Here is a 24,523-nt window from a genome sequence, read left to right on the forward strand (position 1 = left end):
CGCGTGGGTTTCCTCCCCGTGTCCGCGTGGGTTTCCTCCGGGTGCTCCGGTTTCCCCCACAGTCCAAAGACATGCAGGTTAGGTTAACTGGTGGCTCTAAATTGACCGTAGGTGTGAATGTGAGTGTGAATGGTTGTCTGTGTCTGTGTCAGCCCTGTGATGACCTGGCGACTTGTCCAGGGTGTACCCCGCCTTTCGCCCGTAGTCAGCTGGGATAGGCTCCAGCTTGCCTGCGACCCTGTAGAACAGGATAAAGCGGCTAGAGATGAGAATGAGATGAGATCCCTTAATTATCTATGATCAAGTAGTGTTGTAACAAAACTGTGCATGAAAATATGAACAGTGGTTTGCTCCGTCTTATGCAATCCAATGAAGAGAATCGATCATCATGACCTCCTGTTGATCACAAAGGGATCTGAACCTAAGACCTGCCACCTTAAAATAAGTTGCTGTATTACTATAACTGTAATGATTTAGAATGTTTCCGATGCAATTACCATAATATATGTATAATTAAGATATACACTGAAAAGAAAAGTAAGGCAACTGCATATTATAAAGTTTAAATTTTGGCACTTTATTAAATGGACTAGATTAAGATTAAAACATATTTAAAGGAAAAGAAAACTTCATTCATACAAGTTTGCAGAAAGATTATGTGCTTATTAACATTCTCTTCATGAATGTGTCTATAAGTGTCAAATGTAGCATAATTTCGAATAATAATGATAAGCATATTTGGCAGTGTGATGTCACTGTGAGCCTTTAACCAAAGAATAATCCGGAGCCGCCTTTTGTTAAATGCATCCCAGTGACATCACACTGCCAAAAATGCTTATGATGATTATTTGAAATTATGCTGTATTTGACACATTTGGACAAGTTCACTTCGTGAGAGTGTTTATAAGCACGTAATCTTTCTGCAAACCCAAACTAATGAATTAAGTTTTCTCCTCCTTTAAAGCAGATTAATTCTTCTTGGCTTTTGCTCGGCCCAATGTTGAGCAGCCCTCATCGTCCATCTCGCTGTCATCCATGCTGATGTGGATCAAATTGTCCAGCGAATGATTTTTGAGCCAGTCGCTGTGATCAAAATTGACGACGTTTTCGTTGTCATGACAGTTGTCTGGTTTTGTGCGCCATCACTCATGTGGTTTTGTTGACGTTTAGTCAACCAATCTTTGATCGAAGCCGTAATGATAATAGACGAGGTCAGACTTTTGTGATTTAAAGTCAGTCGGCTTTGTCTGTCTGGAGGGGGACAACATCGGCACCCAATGAGAGTGCTTATAATGAATCGGAAAATTCCGGGATGTCTGACGTTTCCTTTCAATATTTTTATTGGACAGTTTGAACACGTGATCTTGACGTAGCCAACAGATTTGCAGTTTGTTTACATCATACCACGCGGACATATTACTTTGACAGAATCAACACAAACATTGGAAAAAGAGACAGCTTGTTTAACACAAATATCAATCAGTATGTTAATGGATCTGTTATTTGCTCTCCTATGTATCTAGTTACTTGTGGGTAGGAAATTTAACGTATCGGTAGAAATCTAAGCATATCGGATTTTAACTAAAGCGATTAAGCGTATCGGCAGGCAGAGCAAGCGTATCGGGCCCGATACGCTAAAACGCTTTGGGGAAAACCATGATGTAACGAATTTACATTTATTCACCTCCATTCACATACACTTCTGTGCTGTACTGCTAATCTGATGTCTTTTCTTTCCATCTCAGGCACTCACGTTTTCGAGGCTCATATGTAGTCCAGGGATTAAAGTCTATTGGTGAGAACGATGTCATTTTCCATCAAGGACTCCACAACGTGAGTAAATGACAATGACTATAAAGGAGTAGTTTGAACATATAATGAAATTTACACAATATTCCTCTTGCTGGGCGGCACGGTGGTGTAGTGGTTAGCGCTGTCGCCTCTCAGCAAGAAGGTCCGGGTTCGAGCCCCGTGGCCGGCGAGGGCCTTTCTGTGTGGAGTTTGCATGTTCTCCCCGTGTCCGTGCGGGTTTCCTCCGGGTGCTCCGGTTTCCCCCACAGTCCAAAGACATGCAGGTTAGGTTAACTGGTGACTCTAAATTGACCGTAGGTGTGAATGTGAGTGTGAATGGTTGTCTGTGTCTATGTGTCAGCCCTGTGATGACCTGGCGACTTGTCCAGGGTGTACCCCGCCTCTCGCCCGTAGTCAGCTGGGATAGGCTCCAGCTTGCCTGCGACCCTGTAGAACAGGATAAAGCGGCTAGAGATAATGAGATGAGATGAGATTCCTCTTGCTCCCAACTGTAGCTGGCTCACCAAGACGTCAGAAATCGCTAATAGCTACCAGTTTATCATTGTGTAAACATGTCTTCATTACACACACTCTTCGATTGTACGTTATTGTATTTATTTATTGTATATGGTATTTACTTAGTTATATATTGCAGTCATGAGTTTTGGGTGAAACTCAGTTGTAATAGTTCCATGTTTAGTATATTGTAACTACTTTTTAGTTTGGAATATTGGAGGTACAGCGGTGCTTGAAAGTTTCGCACACCGTAATCAGGCTTCTCTATAATGAACTTTGTAATGGAGAAGACTTTTTAAGTATGAGCTGTTTTTGAATTATGAAGAATTTTTGTTCTTCACCGATCAACCTTAACATTAAAACCACCTGCCTAATATTGTGTAAGAAGACCCCATGTGCCATCAGAACAGCTCTGAAGATATGCTGGGGTATCTGGCATCAGGATGTTGGCAGCAGATCCTTTAAAGCTCATAGGCAACGGTTTTAATTTTATGCACATTTGAAACTTTTATATGTTAAAAAACCCTCTGTAATTTTCTTCTGGTCCCAAGAAGTATTGTTGTTAATAATAATAATAATAATAATAATAAATAATAATAATTATAGGTTCAATTTATATAGCGCCTTTCTCAAAACCTAAGGTCGCTTTACAATTATAGGCAGAAAGGGGGAAAAAAAAAGTCCACCAAATAGAGGTCAGGATGTCATTCCAGTGGTGTAGCAGCCACAGTCCCACCAAAAGGCACACAAAAACAAGTCCCACACCTCCAGCACAGCCGCCGTGACGCCGCCAGCAACATCGCTCGGATCACCACACCATGGATCCACAAAGCGAGCACAGAAACACCGCCACGCAGAGCGCTGGTATGTGTACAGCCGCTGCGATGCCACCGAGCAACATCGCTCGGAACATCACGCCAAGCACTAAAGCACAGAGTGCCGGACAACCACGATGTTAAAATGAGCAATGAGCTCGCTGCAGTCCATAGCTGGGAGCACAGGCCTCACACACAGCGAACCAAGGCCTGGAGGGAGCCAACACCCAAAACTGGGTCCGGAGCTACACCACAACTGGCGGACAAAACACTCAAACATCAAACTACACAAACACGCAGAAAAAGAAAAAAAAAGATTAAAAAAAAAAAAGAGAGAGCAAATAAAATAAAAAAGCTCCGGTGAGAAGCGGCAGCCAGAATGCGCACGATGTACTCTCAAACGGAAATGAAAAAAAAAGTAATAAGTAATAATTAAGCTAGCGGAAAGAGGAGACGAGGCAGAGAGAGTGAATTGTGTGCGTGAAGCCAGAGGGTTGGCTTTTTCCGGAAGAGGAGACGAGGCGGAGAGAGTGGATTGCGCACGTGAAGCCAGAGGGTTGTTTTTTTCCACAAGAGGAGACGAGGCGGAGCGAGTGGATTGTGTGCGTGAAGCCAGAGGGTTGGCTTTTTCCGTAAGAGGAGACAAGGCAGAGAGAGTGGATTGTGCGCGTGAAACCAGAGGGTTGGCTTTTTCCGGAAGAGGAGACAAGGCGGAGAGAGTGGATTGTGTGCGTGAAGCCAGAGGGTTGGCTTTTTCCAGAAGAGGAGACGAGGCAGAGAGAGTGGATTGCGCGCGTGAAGCCAGAGGGTTGGCTTTTTCCGGAAGAGGAGACAAGGCGGAGAGAGTGGATTGCACGCGTGAAGCCAGAGGGTTGGCTTTTTCCGGAAGAGGAGACAAGGCGGAGAGAGTGGATTGCGCACGTGAAGCCAGAGGGTTGTTTTTTCCGGAAGAGGAGACAAGGCGGAGAGAGTGGATTGTGTGCGTGAAGCCAGAGGGTTGGCTTTTTCCAGAAGAGGAGACAAGGCGGAGAGAGTGGATTGCGCACATGAAGCCAGAGGGTTGTTTTTTGCGCAAGAGGAGACAAGGCAGAGAGAGTGGATTGTGTGCGTGAAGCCAGAGGGTTGGCTTTTTCCGGAAGAGGAGACTAGGCGGATAGAGTGGATTGCGTGCGCGAAGCCAGAGGGTTGGCTTTTTCCGGAAGAGGAGACGAGGTGGAGAGAGTGGATTGCGCGCGTGAAACAAAATCAAGCAGTCAAAGAAGAAATGGGGCAGCAACGCTCAAGCAAAAAGAAGATTGGAGGTAAACATTTTTACTTTTGCTTGCAATTGACAAGTCAAGAATCCTGAGGGATCCTGTACAATCATTGTGGAAATGAGACAAAGGGATATTTCCTCGCTTAGAGTAGGCTATAAATAGTATAATGCCGCGGATGGCAGGCTAATGTGGCCTACCAGCGCACTGTCAAGTAATCGTTCCCTATATCCACTAGGGAGGGCGGTTTAATTATTCTTCAAAACGGCTCTTATTTAGTATTACGATGAAAGTAGGAATTTATCATAATTACCAGGATAAATCGTTTGGGCCGCGAGTCTTGTTGAGGTTCGGGGTCACTGCAATCAGAGTCAGCTGAGTCACTGTCAGATTCCGAGGCCGCACGGTTAAACCAGTGAGCCACATTCACCGATTTCTTCACAATGGCCATAGGTTCATACATATATGGTTTCATCTCTCGATATTAAATTTGGAGAGTTCCTACTTCAAAATCGCTATCGCTTTCAGACATTTTACACAACCTCTCACGACCAAAGTCCGTACACGTGTGCTCAGTTCGCAAGTAAACACAGAGCTGCTCCCAGTCTGTTTGGCTTAAATGACGTCACGACGACGGTCCCCGAGCGGTGAAAGTGTGCATGCGTGAGATGTAAACAAACCTTCGGAAATTGAGCAAAGCAGTATATTTTAACCGTTTTATTCAATTTTAGGGTGCAAATTAGACACCAGGAAGATTGAATTCGCTTTTTGGGTCGTTCTTCTAGACAATAAAGTTGATATTCTGCGTTTCACCTCCGACCATTGCCTATGACCTTTAAGTCATATCCTGCAGAAATGTCCAGAAGCGCTGGCGACTGGCAGGTTTCCCCAGCTACACAAACGGTCTGCGCCGGTTACTTGGTCCCAGTAAAAATTTGCCTTTCAATGTTCGAGTGATTTTATATCGTCTCCGCTGCCCATAATTTTCTGCAAATCTAATTATTCCACCATGAAATTGTCTTCGATTCGGGTAATGACTGGAAGTGACGCTATATTTGTTGATCGAGTCTTGCGCTCTGATAGGTTGAGCCGGATGATGTGACCACGCCGTCGTGCATGTAGTTATGTTAGAGTCAGACAGAGGGTAACTGAGAGAGCCAAGCACATGTACATCTGGAGGGAAATTCCATATATATTTTGCAAGCATTTCACAGGGAACTGGTTAGTAATTTATTAGCTGAGTGTGCACCAGAAGGCCCCCTTAGCATTAGCGCATTAGCATTCGCCAGGTTTTTTTTTTTTTTTTTTAAAGCTGGTTACTTCAGATTTTCTGGACAACCCTGTCCTGTAAGTTGTGAAGTGGGGCCTCCAAAGATCAGACTTGTTTTGTCTGGCACATCCCACAGATACTCGATCGGATTGAGAGCTGGATGATTTGGATGGCAAGTCAACCCCTTGAATGCTTTGTCATGTTCCTCAAAACATTCCTGAGCTACTTTTTTTTTTTTTGGCAATGTGGCAGGGCACATTATCCTGCTGAAAGAGGCCACTGTTAGGGAATACCGTTGCCATGAAGGGGTGTGCTTGGTCTGCGATAATGTAGGCGGTGCGTGTCAAAATAACCTCCACGTTGAATGCCAGGACCCAAAGTTTCTCAGCAGAATCTTGCCCAGAGCATCACACTGCCTCTGCTATCTTGCCTTCCTTCTGGTACCATCTTTTCTCCAGGTAAGCGCACACACCAGGCTGTCCACGTGATGTAAAAGAAAACGTGGTTTATCAGACCAGGCCACCATCTTCGATTGCTCCATGGTCCGGTTCTGATGCTTACGTACCCTTTGTAGGCACTTTCAGCAGTAGACAGAGGTCAGTATGGGCACTCTGACTGCTCTTCAGCAATGCAGTCTCATACGTAGAAAGCTGCGATGCACTAGGTGTTGGGACACCTTTCTATCATTGCTAAAAAAAAAAAAGTTAATGCTGGCTGTGTGTGCTGCAGTAACTTCTGTGGGATTGGATCAGACAGGCTAGCCTTCCCTCCCCATGTGCATCAATGAGCCTTGAGGGCCCATGACCCTATTGCTGAATCACAACGTTGTCCTTCCTTGGTTATAACCACTCCATACTGGAAGCATCCCATAAGACCAGCTATTTTGCGCTACGTTCACACTGCAAGGCTTAATGCTCAATTCCGATTTTTTTGTGAAATCCGATTTTTTTGTGAGGTCGTTCACATTAACAAATATATGCGACTTGTATGTGATCCTCAGTATGAACGAAAAGCGACCTAAAAGTGTTCCGCATGCGCATTGCAGGATACGACGACGTCACACGCAGTGAGCATGGCCAGTGTTTACGGAAGTAAAACCGCCCGGTTGCGGTATGACCCATCCAATCTAGCTTGAATAGCTGTATCCCCCCAAATGGAAATCAGCTCCCTAACCTCTGCGTCCTTCCATTGAGAAAATTCAGAACCTTCACAGCCCGAAGCGTCCCTCGCATTGATGTCATGCGCCATGTTGTTGTAACTTTTTTTGAGAGACCCGCCGCCTACTTCAGCGCAGAATAGTGACGTTTGTGGCTTGTTGATGACGTGTAAGTCGGATGAATGCGACCTGGCGGTTCAGACTGAAGTCGCATATGAAAAGAGCGGATAGGAATCGGAATTAGGACCACATATCCAAACGGCCTGGGTCGGATTTGAAAAAATGGGATCGGTGTCGTTCATATTGTCAATAAAAGATCGGATACAGGTCACATATGGGCGAAAAGATCGGATTTGAGTCACTTCAGCCTGCAGTGTGAACGTAGCCTTGGAGATACTCTGACCCAGTTGTGTCAGCATCGCAATTTGGTCCTTGTCAAAGTCGCTCAGATCCTTATGCTTGCCCATTTTTCCTGCTTACAACACATCAATCTTGAGAATTTACTGTTCACTTGTGGCCTAACATATCTCATCCCTTGGCAGGTACCATTGTAACGCGATAATGCTGTTCACTTCACTTCACCTGTCAGTGGTTTTAATGTTTTGGTTGATTGATGTGTTATATTTTCTTTGGTTAAACTCACTTCTTTTTGCTTAACTGAAATAAATAAAGGAAGAAAAAGACAGCATTTATTGTTACATATACAAGTAAACTGAAGTGAAATTCTCATCTCATTATCTCTAGCCGCTTTATCCTGTTCTACAGGGTTGCAGGCAAGCTGGAGCCTATCCCAGCCGACTACGGGCGAAAGGCGGGGTACACCCTGGACAAGTCGCCAGGTCATCACAGGGCTGACACACATGCCGCTTTTCCACTACCAACGCGGCGGAGTCGGGCTGAGCCGTGCCGTGCTGAGTCGAGCTGAGTGGGGCTGTTGGAGTTGCATTTCGACTACAACCGTGCTGAACCGTGCTGGCTGGAAGTGGGTGGACACATTGGGTGGAGTTAGCGAAAGTGGGTGGACGTCACGTGATGTCGTTAAGCAGCGCAAACAGTGACATCAGTGAGCTTTTAAGCGGTAGTCTCATGACCCGGATAGTAAACAAACATGGAGGACATGGAGTCGTTAGTGTTGCTGGTCTTGGTGCTGTGGCTTGTTGTCACCGACAACGCCAACAGATACTGGCAAGAGCGTATAGATGAGGCGAGGCGCATAAGGCTTCAGAAATTCTCGTAATTCGTAATTCTTCTTCTTCCGGGTTTACGGTGTTTACAGATCCCAGCGTGCTCGCGGGGCGTGTGTGGGCGTGTGAGGACACTCCTCCTCACCAATCGGTGCACAGGGGAGTGTCTGCTCACGCCCCTAGCCCCACTCGGCTCGGTTTGGCTCGCTTCAGCCCCACTCCAAAACCGTGCGAGTTTTGGGTCCTGAGTAAGGCTGAAGCGAGCCGAGTCGTGCTGCTCTGAGGTAGTTGAAACGCGAGCCGTGTCGGGCTGAAGTGAGCTGAAAAAGGGTAGTGGAAAAGGGCCATAATAGACACAGACAACCATTCACACTCACATTCACACCTACGGTCAATTTAGAGTCACCAGTTAACCTAACCTGCATGTCTTTGGACTGTGGGGGAAACCGGAGCACCCGGAGGAAACCCACGCGGACACGGGGAGAACATGCAAACTCCACACAGAAAGGCCCTCGCCGGCCACGGGGCTCGAACCCGGACCTTCTTGCTGTGAGGCGACAGCGCTAACCACTACACCACCGTGCCGCCCTGAAACAAAATTATCTTCACTTTTTTTTTTTTTTTTGTTGCTTTGATGTGAGCAGTTACTCCTCCATATTCATTTTCAATGAAAGGGACCCTGAAGGAGCAGCAAAAGTTAAAAGAAAACCTTTTGAGGGTTTTTTTTTTTTGGCAAGAATATTGACTGGGCTTTGGCTATGATTTCTAACAGTTTTGATCTTTAACTAATAAACTTGAATTAATAAACTAATAAAATCAGTGTAGGATGTGAGTGGGGGTCAAATTGCCAGGTATTGTTTTCTCAACCCTAGTGTTTTCCTTTTTGTTCTCTCAGTTTAAGAACTATTCTCATGACTCTGGGAAGGCCGTGAGGCGTGTGCCCAAGCGTAAACAGGCAGCACGAGACACCGAGACCCAGCGCCGCTCCGTCCTGAACGTGCGGATCTTCCTGCGCGAGTTCTGCGTCGACTTCCTGGAGAACTGCTACAATAGACTCATGTACCTTGTCAAGGTGGCCACCATTTCCATCCAAATAAAATTTTGTTAGCCTTATTTGTTTTGAAATGAAGTACTGAAGTGAAAATAACGGAGTAGAACATTTTGCTATGAAAAATCTATTAACGAAGCATTATAAATGGGAGAAAATGTGACTAAACAGTTGGGAGCCATCCCTAAAAGCATGGTAAAGCTTGGAGCAGCTAAACTGGTAGAGAGTATGTATTGGGATTCTCACTGTACTGTGTAGCAAGGGTCATAGGAAACTCAGCCCACATAAATTGGGACTAATGATAATCCTTTATAACCATATCAACACCTTTTCCTTTTTTATTATAATATCTACACATTATTACTGATGTGGATTTTCTTTTTATTCAACATAATTGAGGTTCTTGCTGCCATCTACACAGATTTGCTTGACTTCTGTCCTAAGAAAGACGTTTCTTGGACCTCTTTTGATTCTGACTGTTTTCTCCTTGCTTGTCCCTCCCATTTATACATCCTTTTCTCAGGAGTCATTAATTCGTGAACAGGGCCAGCAGCATGATGAGACGTATTACCTGTGGGCTCTGAAGTTCTTCATGGCCTTTAACCGCGGAAATGGCTGCAAGCCTGAGCTCGTGTCCGAGACCCTCTCCATCCGTACCTTCCACTTCATAGAGAAGAACATCACCAACTACTATGAGATGATGCTCACTGACCGCAAAGAGGCTACATCCTGGTCTCGCAGGTCAGAATGAGAACAGTTGCTCCATTCATTTTTTTTTTTTTTATAAACATTTTAAATAAATTGGGTACATTTAATTTATAATTAATATATTTTGTGTCTTTCAGGATGCATTTGGCTTTGAAGGCCTACCAAGAACTTTTGATGACTGTAAATGAAATGGATCACTCTAAAGATGAGAACATCCACCAGAGTGCAAATGTTATCAAGAGTAAGAAACCAAATGTTAAAACAGAACATTTTAATGACCAGGCTTGTAACGATTCAAGATTCACCCAGTTCACGATTTGGTCTGATTATATACACCAAAAAAATGCAAGTTTTTTTTTCCTGTTCTTTATAAACTTAAATATTAATTTTGTTAAATTAAAAAAAAAAACTTTTGTTTTGCTTCATTTAATTATCCCATAATAATTATAGACAAACATTTGTAAAGGTTGGAGTGAAATATAGTAGCCTATTAAGTAAAATATTACATTTATCGAAAATGAAAAATGTAATAAAGTCCGTTTTCTGAATAACCATTTATTGTGATTTAATTTGTGAGGACTGAACTCGGGTATAAACATAAAACAACGACCGTCATTTGCTTCTCCTTTGCTTTTGAGTCTGTAAAAAAATATAGCTCTGATTTATTGTTGAATCTATTTTGTACAATTAATCACACTTTGGCTCTTTCCCATTTAAGTGCTGTTTTTCCTTTTGTGTGTGGGGTGGTTTTTTTTTTTCTTTTAATATAAATGGTGTTCCACCTGAATGCTAACGCTGCCATGTTTAGGCTTTTTGCCATTCGATGTGTAACCGCAGTGACTTCTGCCTATGGTGAAGTCACGCACATTTCCTCTGTTGTACGTTATTCCGCATTCTGTTGTCTAAACAGTGCAGAAATAGCTAAGGGAAAACGAAAAGATTACGCAGCCTACTACTACTAATAATAATAATCGTGATTTTTCGTGATTTGAATTGTCATAAATTTATACGTGTTATTTACCAGCTGGGGTCCGTACCTTAGGATACGGACTCGCTCACCAGCCAATCAGAGCGCAGGATTTGGACCACGAAAAAAATAATGACTTATTGTCGCACAATACATCATTACATGCCCAGGGGTGATAGCGTTCCGGCGCCGCGCCGGATTTCCGGCGCACCGTGGCTGGGGAAAAAAAAAAAAAAAATCTAGTTCGCCCATTGTCCTGTGTCATTCTGAGATGCGCAGATAGACAGTAAAGGGAATTCGGAATTCCCTTTACTGTCTATCTGCGCATCTCAGAATGACACAGGACAATGGGCGAACTAGATTTTTTTTTTTTTTCCCCAGCCACGGCGTGCCGGAAATCCGGCGCGGTGCGCCGGAACGCTATCACCCCTGCATGCCTATTAATGATTTTTAAAAGCCCTTTCAGGTGCATATTTTACACTTGAACCTGTTTACTTGCCGATAAACCCTTTTCGAGGTTTTTTTTTTTTTTTTTTTTTTTTTAATGTATGTGCACATTTGATGCAACAAAGATTTAAAAAAAAAAGTGGATGACTCTTTGAGTACAACCAACCAACACTTCTGTACTCTCTGTGCGTTGCCTACAGAGCTATTGGTAGAAATGTGAACCGTGTGTTGAGTAAATCCGATCAGTCATTCTTTTCCTTGAGATGTGAACTATTGTCAGTATAATTTTCACACAGGTTTTGTTCAAAGTGCTTTTATTTTTTCCGTTCTAATATGCTTTACACTACCGTTCAAAAGTTTGGGGTCACTTTGAAATGTCCTTATTTTTGAAAGAAAAGCACTGTTCTTTTCAATGAAGATCACTTTAAACTAATCAGAAATGCACTCTATACATTGCTAATGTGGTAAATGACTATTCTAGCTGCAAATGTCTGGTTTTTGGTGCAATATCTCCATAGGTGTATAGAGGCCCATTTCCAGCAACTCTCACTCCAGTGTTCTAATGGTACAATGTGTTTGCTCATTGCCTCAGAAGGCTAATGGATGATTAGAAAACCCTTGTACAATCATGTTAGCACAGCTGAAAACAGTTGAGCTCTTTAGAGAAGCTATAAAACTGACCTTCCTTTGAGCAGATTGAGGCTACATCCACACGACAACGGCAACGAGATGTTATTTAAAAATATATCGCGTCCAAATGGGCAACGATCAGTAAAATATCAGCTCCATATGGCAACGCAACGCAACGCTTGCTGAAAACGATGCAATACACATGCCACACCTCTAGGGGCGCTGTAAGACGGTCCCTTCGGAGACAACAGAACAATAGAAGAAGTAAGGACGCATGCGCATAAACTATTATGCGCGAGACTTCATATTAGCCACAAAGTCAGGAAAATCTGTTCGTAAAATTACATTATAATGACCAAATACAATGAAAAGTATTTTTCCAGTCTCACCTGTGAAAGGTAATCCCATGTGATCTCGTTTGGACGGCAAACCTGTTGGTACAGTTAAACGCAGCTAATCTTTATTCTCCGCTTTGACCTATCCAATATGGCGGCGAGGATGACGTATGATTCTACGTGGAAGGCGGCGTCTTTAATGGTCCGGAATAAATTGAATGCTACACGTTGATGGATTAATTTGTTGTTTCTCACCTGTGAAAGGTAATCCCATGTGATCTCGTTTGGACAGTAAACCTGTTGGTACAGGTAAACGCAGCACATGAATCTTTATTCTCCGCTTTGACCTATCCAATATGGCGGCTAGGATGACGTATGATTCTACGCGGAAGGCGGCGTCTTTAATGGTCCGGAATAAATTGAATGCTACACGTTGATGGATTAATTTGCTCTTCTACGCCCTTTTTGAGGAATGTATTGGATGACTTAAACCAACATCTGAAGAGGTGAGATCGCTCCTTTTTTTCCCTATTTTTGCTGGTGGGATTGACTCTGCCCTAAGGACAGAGTCTCTCTCTCTCTCTCTCTCTCTCTCTCTCTCTCTCTCACTTTGCACCATTACACAATAAATATTCACAGTGAAAATATTTTGTAAGCGCGTTTCATGAACCAAGTTATAGGATTTGTTGACAACTCGCATCGAGTTCGTTACACTTCTACCCGGCGTGAAGCACTCTCAGTCATGTGGTTGTGACGTCATCGTAAACAAATCCGTTCTACTCATCCAGACGACTTCACAACGGCAACGTTGCCAGATCTTTCCACTCTGGAACCCGTTCTCAAAAAGATTGCGTTTTGGGCACCCAAAACACCGGTGCCGTGTGGACGCCAGGCCTGAACGATAAGCAATTGTATCGGAGTCACCTGAATCCATTGCCGTGTGGACAGGGCCTGAGTTTCTGGAGCATCACATTTGTGGGGTCGATTAAATGCTCAAAATGGCCAGAAAAATGTCTTGACTATATTTTCTATTCATTTTACAACTTATGGTGGTAAATAAGTGTGACTTTTCATGGAAAACACAAAATTGTCTGGGTGACCCCAAACTTTTGAACGGTAGTGCATGTTCTAATATTAAACATTTAAGTTGTAAGAATTGAATTCTTGTAAATTTTGAAACTATAGACATCAGCTTTATCGTAAATGAACACCAGTGTCTTCGATCACTAATAATCAGTTTTGGCCCAGAAAAAAAATCATCAGTTGACCACTAGCTTAACCAGTTTAGCTAATGATTATGACTTTAGTACCATATTTTGCAACATGCAGGATAAATCTGTGCATCTTACTTCTCATAGTTTGCCAGAATCGCCAGTAACGGCAGTGTGTCTGAGCCGATTCAGCTACATTTCTGAGTTTATGTGAAAAGAAGGATCCAGTTACACAAGTAATTTTATCATAAATAAGTATCTTACAAATAATGTTCAGACTAAATAATGTCAAAAGACAACATGCCGTTTTTCTGATAGGACAGCTACAGAGTAGCCCAGCAGTGCCTGGTGTATACACTTCTTCTCCAGAGCTGTGGGTCTTTCTGCCATGCTAATAAAGTTTGGTGATTCCTGCTTGCTATGTATTGCTGGGTTTTATGTTATATCAGCAGGACAGGTAGAGGAATCTGGAAAAATAAGTTACATCACGATTTTTTTGCATGGTTCATTGTGTTAGTCCATTTTATTTAAATATATTATTTTTGAGTGTCGAATAATCCTACCTTCACTGCTCACAGGTAATATCTTCTATCTGATGGAGTTCCGGGAGATTTTCCTCACCCTCTTGCGGAAGTTTGATGCGAGAATGCAGCCGCGTTCATTTCTGCGTGATCTGGTAGAATCCACGCATCTGTTCTTGCGCATGCTCGAACGTTTCTGCAAGGGCCGAAACAACCTGCTTGTACAGGTGAGCACAATGAGGATGGTAAATTCAGGGGAAAACTCGTTGCCCTATTGGCAATGAAGAGAAATTTCAGAGTGAGGATATTTACCTGCTTTTCGTGCTTGTATCCAAGGAACTGGGTTGTGACACAGATACTTATTTCAGTTTAATCTCTTGGAAATTATTTAACATGAGAACTTTTAATACTAATATGTCGGTCTGGGCGATAAAACGACAGCGATGCGTACCATCGATAGACACTTTAATTAAATGCAGAGATGCCTACTAGTACGGATTGGCTGTATTTTGTACGGAAAAGTTACGTAAATACGATGTTACGGCAAACAGTGTTATTCTGTACAGAATTATTATAAAGTCTTAAAAAATTCCAGTGAGTTGTTTTTAAATGTCCAAGCGACTTTTTCAATCCATGCGCGATTCACGGCTAGGCTATTTATTTTTACGACAACCACACTGCTGCGTGTGTCAGGCGCAGATTCCACACATTTGTTCGCGCTATTTTCGATATGGTAGAATGGCCGTGCATTACACCCAGTCAAAAGGGCAATGGATACGCACACTGCAAACTGTGTAGAACTGACATTAACATCACTCATGGTGGTCGCGATGACTGCACGCAGCATGTCAACTCCAAAAAACATATGGAGTATGCTGAAATGGCGAGTCAGGCGGAAAGTAAATCTGGGGGTATCCAGCAGTTTTTTACGAAATCTGTGGATGAAAAGACACGGAGTGTGACACGTGCTGAAGCGGTGATGGTTGACCTTTGCTTGGAGTTGCTTGCCAATTAGTGCCATGAAATGTGAGTTAAACTTATTCAGTTTCTTTTTACATGTCTGATTTTTATTCACTGAAATATCAAACACTGGCTGTACTTCTTTAATTCAAAGTCTTTTCAGTGTTGCAAGTGCAAATGTACATGTAGTATGATCAAAAACAGAATTTTATGATTAGTGCTGTTGGGATTGTGGCAAAAAATTGATCATTCCACTGTTTTAAATACAATTATAAATGTCATTTTATTCAGTGTCTCTTCTGAAGCATTATGCTGAAGTATTTATATATTGGGACATTAAGATAACAATGTCGGGCTCTCTTTGGCATGAAATAAGAATTTTTTTTTTTAATTTTATTAGAATCCGTTAACAGGTAGAACATTTTTCCAGGCAATATAATATAATACTTTTGAGGAGTTACATTCAGTACCAATGATTGGTAGTCAACCGTAATGTCTGCAAACAGGGAACACTATTGTATTTATAAAAATGTGATATATTGTATGCTCTAGAAATTTGTTGAGTGGAAATTCAGTTGAGATGGCTGCTCGCGTTTTGTTTATTCAATTCACACAGAACAGTTCTTTTTAATAATTTAAATGTTAAACATATTGGTATATACACCTCTTTATAATGGAAATGCGCATAAATTAATGTTACTGAAAGTCATTCCAAAATACTGAAAAATGTTTTCAAGAATACTGAAATTCAAAATTTGGGGTAGGCATCTCTGTAAATGCAAACTTCCAGAAACTGTAGGGAGTAAGAAATTTGAGCAGTGTTTCCCCACAGGTCTGAAATATACTTGTGGTGGTAGCTGGTGGAAAGGGCCAGCGTTACCTGCTGCCACAAAAACGCTCGACCTCATGTGGTTTCGGATAATGTTGGAATCTGTTTCTCTCACACAGGTTAGAGTTTGCTCCACTTGTGTGGATTGGAATCTTCTCTGCTTGAGCGACTCAGTAAATCACGCATGTTATCAATCAGCGACAATCACAGGCTTCAGAAAAATAGACTTTTTGTTTGCGATTACATTTTTTGACTTACAAAGAAGAGAGATGGTCTAATTTCTGGTACTGTCACGAAAGTAAAATGATCAAATGTTCATGGACCGTAAATGTCCTTTTAACAATCAGTTAATTTGTCTTGAAAAGCGCGCTTACCGCACGGTGGTGTAGTGGTTAGCGCTGTCGCCTCATAGTAAGAAGGTCCTGGGTCCGAGCCCCGTGGCCGGCGAGGGCCTTTCTGTGTGGAGTTTGCATGTTCTCCCCGTGTCCGCGTGGGTTTCCTCCGGGTGCTCCGGTTTCCCCCACAGTCCAAAGACATGCAGGTTAGGTTAACTGGTGACTCTAAATTGACCGTAGGTGTGAATGTGAGTGTGAATGGTTGTCTGTGTCTATGTGTCAGCCCTGCGATGACCTGGCGACTTGTCCAGGGTGTACCCCGCCTTTCGCCTGTAGTCAGCTGGGATAGGCTCCAGCTTGCCTGCGACCCTGTAGAACAGGATAAAGCGGCTAGAGATAATGAGATGAGATGAGCGCGCTTACCATGCTGAATGCATTGACTGGACTCGAGTGCTCCATGTTGTCATATGTGTATTAGTATATTCAACAATTTTAAAATGTCCTCAAGTGAATTCCTCTCTGTGTCTCTTTCTGTGAAGGAAGTGTGACCTCTCTTCATGACATTCCTAGTTTAAAAAAAAACAAAAACACTTTGCAAAGCCAGACTTTTATTTTTAATTCAAACTGTTTTCACAGTACTGAATCATTGTGGTATTGTGTCCACATTTTAAATGTGTCCTTCATTGGTTCATTGATGTCCTTAATCAGATGTGCATTGTGCTGTCCTAGACGCATTGGTGTCATTATGATGCAGGCTTCATGATTTCAATCTGATTATCAGAACGTTTTGAACAAAATTTGAATGAAAAAATTATGACGGGCTCTTTTTTTTTTTTAAATTAAATTTCTGAATCAAAAACAATGTGTCTGTATAAAGTTAAATAAATGGCTATGAAGAGAGCTTTAGATTCACCATATCTTAAATATGTAATTTTGATCGAATAAACAAGGTCTGGGGGAAACGATCGACTGAAACGTGATGAGCGCAATAGCGGAAATAGTGTTCCAATGTCAGCTGAAATGCCCGATTTCTGTATCTTTTGGTTTGATGCGCTCTTTTTAACTGTATAACACATTCTTGCCACATTCACTGGATATGAGCAATCGCGCGCTCTGATAGGCTGCCGTCCTATATCCGCTCATATACCGTGAGTAGGCAGAGCGTGTTGCTGAACCAACCAAGGACGAAATAAAAACGACTCGAAAACAAAACCCCAAAAAATACAAAAAAGCAACAAAATATAAATGTGGAATAAAAGTATTTGATGGTAAGAACTTTTTTTAAAAAATAAATTTTCAAGAATTATTATTATAGGGTGGCACAGTGGTGTAATGGTTAGCACTGTCGCCTCACAGCAAGAAGGTCCTGGGTTCAAGCCCAGCGGCCGACGGGGACCTTTCTGTGCGGAGTTTGCATGTTCTCCCCGTGTCTGCGTGGGTTTCCTCCGGGTGCTCCAGTTTCCCCCACAGTCCAAAGACATGCAGGTTAGGCTAACTGGTGACTCTAAATTGACTGTAGGTGTGAATGTGAGTGTGAATGGTTGGTTTGTCTTTGTGTGTCAGCCTTACGATGACCTGGCAACTTGTCCAGGGTGTACCCCGCCTCTTGCCCGTAGTCAGCCTGGATAGGCTCCAGCTTGCCTGCGACCCTGTAGGGATTATTATTATAGCATTTTTCACAAATTGCTACTGTCATTTCGCCAGTTTGTTTACATTCTAAGTGGAAGTGATTTTATTGGACGTTTTGTATCAAGTTTTTATTTATCGAATTTGCTAAAAATGCTCTATTTCTGAAAATCCAGTGAATGTGGATATAATCGAACAGTTATTTCACTCAATTTCGTCGTATATGGCTTATAGCCGACTCGGTGCTATGCGCCTCGTCGGCTATCAGCTAATGCAGTGTTTCCCAGCCTTTCTTGAGCCACAGCACGTTTTACATTCGAAAAATCCCACGGCACACCACGAAACAAAAATGTCTCAAAAAAAAAGTGTATATATAATGAAATATAATGATCATCTAGTCTCAATTTACTTACTCCGTGTGAAACCTGGGCCTGTTTAGTTGAACACAAAGCTGATATACTTGCAGGAATTGAAGAAAGATACACACGAAGATCTTCCTCAACAGCTCTGAGTGTCTCTCCTTTTTTAGTTTTTATAGCAGTCATGCTTGAAAAGCCCAGCTCGCATAGATAGGTTGTGGAAAATCACTTTTTTTGCTTTCTTCTGACCTCTACTCATACTCGGGCCTTCATCTGGGTCAGAATTTTCTCCAGGCCCCAGTTTGGATTGTGCACTTTTTCTTTTCATATAGAGCTGGGGCAACGCGTCGACGTCATCGATGACGTCGACGCAAAATTTGCATGCCGATGTGTCGGACCCAAAACAAAGATGGCGGCACCAGAGAGTAGTAGTGATGCGAGTGGCTCTTCAGAGTTTCAAAAGTCTTGAATGACACACACACACACACACGGTATTCTTAACGTGAAAGGAAAGTGGCAGAGTGCAAGTTATTTGCATGTGAATGAAGATGCACTTTTTTCAGTAAGCTAAGCCTATGTGTTAAACATAATGTTAAACTCTGTTGGTTGAGGAAATGGTGGGCTGCCAGCTGCAATTGCAAGCTGGAAAAACACTTTCTGTATTAGCCTAAAGCCCCCAAATTTACATTAGTTACTGTAGGTGATTCTTTCAATTTCTCTAAGAAAGTATTCTGGGTGACCTCGTTATTTTTTTATTGAATGCTAGACATCAGAATGCATTATTTTGCACTTGTAGACTCTTACTTGAATTGTATTTTGGAATTTTGAGTTTAAGAAAAAAGGTGAGTGGCAGAGTGTATTACTATAAGTTATTTTCATCTGAATAAATAATTAAGATGCACTATTTTCTGTAAGCTAGACCTATGTTTTCAACATAAATTCTGTTGGTTCAGAAAGGACACCGTGACGAGCTGCTGGCTCCCACTGCTGCTGTTTTTGTTTTTATTTTTTTGTTGTTGTTGGAAAAACACTTACTGTATTAGCTTAAAGCCCTCAAGTTTACATTAGTTACTGTTTTCTTCCAGTTGCTCTAAGAAAGTATTCTGGGTGACCTCTTTATTTTATATTGAATGCTACCTCAGACACAATACATGATTTTGCACTTATATATTCTTACTTGAATTTTATTTTGGAATTTTGAGTTTAAGAGCAATAAACATGCATTGCAATGTTAAGGAATTTGTGTTTTTTCATTCAGACATGTAAATCAACATGTATAAATGGCTATATAAGTGAAGTAATGGGGAAATAATCGTGAATCGAATTGAAAAATTAATCGTTAGATTAATCTATGCATCGATAAAATAATTGCTAGATTAATCGTTTAAAAAATTATCGTTTTGCCCAGCCCTATTTTCAAATATTTATTCATCGCCATCACCGCTGTCACACCCGAAGCATTACTAATTCTATTGTTTGAATGGCAACAGGTAGATACACAGGTTAATTAGCTACCTGCTGCCATCTAGTGGAAGAGTATTTAATTGTTCTGCCTGTCACTATAGGTCGCTGGCATAGACGAATGAAGACAAATTATTTGCAGTAAATAAATAATTTTCGGAACAATTAAGTGAAATTGGATAATTTCCCACGGTACACCTGATGATAGGGCGGCACGGTGGTGTAGTGGTTAGTGCTGTCGCCTCACAGCAAGAAGGTTCTGGGTTCGAGCCCCGTGGCCGGCGAGGGCCTTTCTCTGTGGAGTTTGCATGTTCTCCCCGTGTCCGTGTGGGTTTCCTCCGGGTGCTCTGGTTTCCCCCACAGTCCAAAGACATGCAGGTTAGGTTAACTGGTGACTCTAAATTGACCGTAGGTGTGAATGTGAGTGTGAATGGTTGTCTGTGTCTATGTGTCAGCCCTGTGATGACCTGGCGACTTGTCCAGGGTGTACCCCGCCTTTCGCCCGTAGTCAGCTGGGATAGGCTCCAGCTTGCCTGCGACCCTGTAGAACAGGATAAAGCGGCTAGAGATAATGAGATGAGATGAGACACCTGATGATCTCTCACGGCACACTAATGTGCCGCGGCACAGTGGTTGGGAATCACTGAGCTAATGTACGACTCGATTTCGTGGAATAACTTAAATGCGTGTTGGCCATTGCAGTCCAGCGCATTTGGACCGTTGGATTTCAGAAGTGCAGACCTTGCAGGTCGTCTCTCTGAAAGAATGCAAACATGTGACCAGTGCACGCTTTTTTTTTTTTTTTTTTAAAATATATATTTAATGTTGATTTCAAATATGACAATCACACATTTCCATGATGCTCATTAGATTTTTGCATAGCGTTGCGTCATATCACAATAGATTGTTACACTTGTAATGCAAACTGACTTGTTACTCATTCTGTTTCTCTCTGTCTTTTAGAAAAAGAAGACAAAAAGGAGAAAAAAGAAAAATAATTCACTTGCACAGATGGAGAACACTCCAGAAGCACTGGAGGAAACATGGCAAATCGTGTCTCAGGAGCTCAGGACCTCTGGCTTTCAGGTATGTCTCTCAAGCTTTGCTTCCATTCGAAGTGTTAGTAGGTTGTACAGGTATATATTTGAATGAATGGTGTCATGGATCATGTTTGCTGATTCCTCTCTGTTTCTTTTATTTGATGTGCATGTCAGGGCTGTTAACCGCTGAGTGTATGTGCTAGGCTTGTAAATTTCAACTGTTGCAGTTACTTATATGGCTCATCATCTTGGACTGTTGTTGACTTCTCACCGTGACTCGTTTTGTGACGTAGTTAGACCTTGACGTGGACCTTATACCGTAGACAGAAGTGTAAATTTCAGGATTGTAGAGTTTTGCTAGCTGAAATGTCAGTATCTTAAAGCAGCTCTCCATCCAGATAGAACTGTAACACTAAGGTCATGAAGTCATTTTGTGATCAAGCATTACCAGTGACGTCAGATTTTATTTCCAACTTGGCCTTGTAGACAGTAACATAATTGACCTCAACTACTACAAGTACTAGGACTTCAACATATTTGGGAAGATGTACACTACAAACGCTTAAATGAATTTTGATTAGCACGTGTGATGATGTTGAACTGTACAGCCGTGCACGCTAGTGGATTTTGAGTAAATTCTGTATGCCCAGACATACAATTATAGCGGAACCCCATAGGCATAGAGTGTGGATACATAAAGAAACCCATCGAGTTATTTTCTGATGGTTTCGGTCCTGTGCGTGCGTGCCTGCCAACAGCTGAGTAGTGAGTAACCCATTGAGTTGTTTTCTGATGTTAATTCTTTCTCAACATACATACTGTATTACGTGCGTTATTCATTTTGATAACCATGTAATAAGGACTTGAGACCTTCGTGCAAAACGTGCACACTTCTTAAAAAAAAAAAGTTCATCTTTTACGAACAAACTATAACTAGAAAACTCTCTTAACGGTCTTTCTAGTTTCATAACACTAGTATGTTGATAATGCCAATGCTGAGTGTTTTTTAAATATTTCCTCAATTGCACTTTTTTTAACAAAACCTCTATCGTCTTTTCAGAATCAAAGCTCTAATCCTCGGAGCTGCATGCGCTGCATTCGAACGAGGAGTACGTTCCCGGGAGTTTTTAATCCAACTGGGTTTTTATGTAGGGTTTTCGTACCGGGCAGCGTATTCCTTGTATTATATTTTTTTGTTTTCAATATATTATTTTTCCAGTATATACAGTGGGGCAAAAAAGTATTTAGTCAGCCACCAGTTGTGCAAGGTCTCCCACTTAAAAAGATGAGAGAGGCCTGTAATTTTCATCATAGGTACACTTCAACTATGAGAGACAGAATGGGGGGAAAGAATCCAGGAAATCACATTGTAGGATTTTTAATGAATTAATTGGTAAATTCCTCGGTAAAATAAGTATTTGGTCACCTACAAACAAGCAAGATTTCTGGCTCTCACAGACCTGTAACTTCTTCTTTAAGAGGCTCCTCTGTCCTCCACTCGTTACCTGTATTAATGGCACCTGTTTGAACTCGTTATCAGTATAAAAGACACCTGTCCACAACCTCAAACAGTCACACTCCAAACTCCACTACGGCCAAGACCAAAGAGCTGTCAAAGGACACCAGAAACAAAATTGTAGACCTGCACCAGGCTGGGAAGACTGAATCTGCAATAGGTAAGCAGCTTGGTGTGAAGAAATCAACTGTGGGAGCAATTATTAGAAAATGGAAGACATACAAGACCACTGATAATCTCCCTCGATCTGGGGCTCCACGCAAGATCTCACCCCGTGGGGTCAAAATGATCACAAGAACGGTGAGCAAAAATCCCAGAACCACACGGGGGGACCTAGTGAATGACCTGCAGAGAGCTGGGACCATCATTACCATCAGTAATGCACTACGCCGCCAGGGACTCAAGTCCTGCAGTGCCAGACGTGTCCCCCTGCTTAAGCCAGTACATGTCCAGGCCCGTCTGAAGTTTGCTAGAGAGCATTTGGATGATCCAGAAGAGGACTGGGAGAATGTCATATGGTCAGATGAAACCAAAATAGAACTTTTTGGTAAAAACTCAACTTGTCGTGTTTGGAGGAGAAAGAATGCTGAGTTGCATCCAAAGAACACCATACCTACTGTGAAGCATGGGGGTGGAAACATCATGCTTTGGGGCTGTTTTTCTGCAAAGGGACCAGGACGACTGATCCATGTAAAGGAAAGAATGAATGGGGCCATGTATCGTGAGATTTTGAGTGAAAACCTCCTTCCATCAGCAAGGGCATTGAAGATGAAACATGGCTGGGTCTTTCAGCATGACAATGATCCCAAACACACCGCCCGGGCAACGAAGGAGTGGCTTCGTAAGAAGCATTTCAAGGTCCTGGAGTGGCCTAGCCAGTCTCCAGATCTCAACCCCATAGAAAATCTTTGGAGGGAGTTGAAAGTCCGTGTTGCCCAGCGACAGCCCCAAAACATCACTGCTCTAGAGGAGATCTGCATGGAGGAATGGGCCAAAATACCAGCAGCAGTGTGTGAAAACCTTGTAAAGACTTACAGAAAACGTTTGACCTCTGTCATTGCCAACAAAGGGTATATAACAAAGTATTGAGATGAACTTTTGTTATTGACCAAATACTTATTTTCCACCATAATTTGCAAATAAATTCTTTAAAAATCAGACAGTGTGATTTTCTGGATTTTTTTTCTCATTCTGTCTCTCATAGTTGAGGTGTACCTATGATGAAAATTACAGGCCTCTCTCATCTTTTTAAGTGGGAGAACTTGCACAATTGGTGACTGACTAAATACTTTTTTGCCCCACTGTATATATTTTGTATTCTTGTCTCAGCAATGGTGAAATTGAATTTGTAAGTAAAATCACTGCCCTGACTCTACTCATCAGGCCAGAGCTGTTCTCTTTCTGTGTACGTTTTTTACAACGTAAGGAAACGGTATAGTAACTATAACAGTAAAGAAATAAAACAAAAGAGGCTGGCTATGATCTAAGAAAATTCTACAACCCAGAAACAGATGGGAGCTCTGCTTTTAGGCAGTGCCTGAATCTATATTAATGAATTTGTATTTAAAAATTATTTTATAAATACTTGCAGTTATCAGAAAGTCTCCGAGAGGGTGCTGTGCCCTTTGATGCTGCTTCTGAGGTTCCTGTTACTGAGCAGCGGACTGAAGCCATGATTCGTATCCAGGATGCTTTGCTCGCCCGCACTGGCCCGGAAGCACTCGGGTTACTGCGTGCTGCACGGTAAAACATGTTACTATCTAAATAACTTTTTTTTTTTTTTTTTCCCCCCCTCCCTCTCTTCCTTGAGCTACAATATAAGACTGGAGATATGGGTCTGTCTCAGAAACTGGGTACTGTGGGGGTCCCCCACTAAATATATTCAGTCAATAAACTATACGGTTTTGAATGGTGATGTTGGTTTTAATTTGAAATCAAATGATGAAAGAAATAATACAGATAAAACTAAATCTTTGATGTGAATATTCAGAATTTGGCAAAAATCCTGCAAATTTGTGGAAAAATGGCGGCTTGATCTGGGACATGATAAATGGTTGACTACATCGCGTTCCCTTAAAAAGGTTGTAGTCCACTGAAAAGTCTACAGTTATCACTAATTATATTTTAAATTGTAACTTTATACACCTAAGGATCGGTGCACTCACAGAATAACCATAACCGTAATAAGACATCATGCAAAATATTTGATCACTGTTGTAACTCCGTTTTCCGCAGACCCAAAACCAATACGATCCTATGTTTTGATCTAAACGGAAAGCCTCAGGGTCGAGGTCACTACCTCACCAAAAGTAGTAACTTAAAATCACTACGCCATATAAAAATTTAGTTATAAATCTGCGATTTTGTTTTTTAAAACGAAAGCTGAAAGTTAGGTATAGAATATGTTTCTTACAGAATATGTTACGATGGTAGCTGGTCTTGTATGAATTCCTGAGCTATAAAATGAGTTGTGGTCCATTTTTTACCGTAGCGTGTTATTTGTGTGCGGGGAAGGACACACATTAACAATTTGCATGTGTAGAAT

At 42.0% G+C, this 24,523-nt stretch overlaps 1 protein-coding gene across 1 annotated transcript in view; it reads left to right on the forward strand.

The window, feature by feature from the left end:
* Positions 1-24,523, forward strand: part of timeless (timeless circadian clock) — a 105,624-nt gene that overhangs the window by 33,598 nt on the left and 47,503 nt on the right. Inside the window, exons 9-15 of the mRNA XM_060910727.1 lie at positions 1,746-1,833; positions 8,881-9,057; positions 9,557-9,774; positions 9,879-9,982; positions 13,910-14,079; positions 20,386-20,508; positions 23,570-23,721. Of these exons, the coding sequence (XP_060766710.1) occupies positions 1,746-1,833; positions 8,881-9,057; positions 9,557-9,774; positions 9,879-9,982; positions 13,910-14,079; positions 20,386-20,508; positions 23,570-23,721 (1,032 nt within the window). The remainder of the gene's footprint in view (positions 1-1,745; positions 1,834-8,880; positions 9,058-9,556; positions 9,775-9,878; positions 9,983-13,909; positions 14,080-20,385; positions 20,509-23,569; positions 23,722-24,523) is intronic.

Source organism: Neoarius graeffei, chromosome 26 (assembly GCF_027579695.1).
Source record: "Neoarius graeffei isolate fNeoGra1 chromosome 26, fNeoGra1.pri, whole genome shotgun sequence".
Taxonomy (NCBI): domain Eukaryota; kingdom Metazoa; phylum Chordata; class Actinopteri; order Siluriformes; family Ariidae; genus Neoarius; species Neoarius graeffei.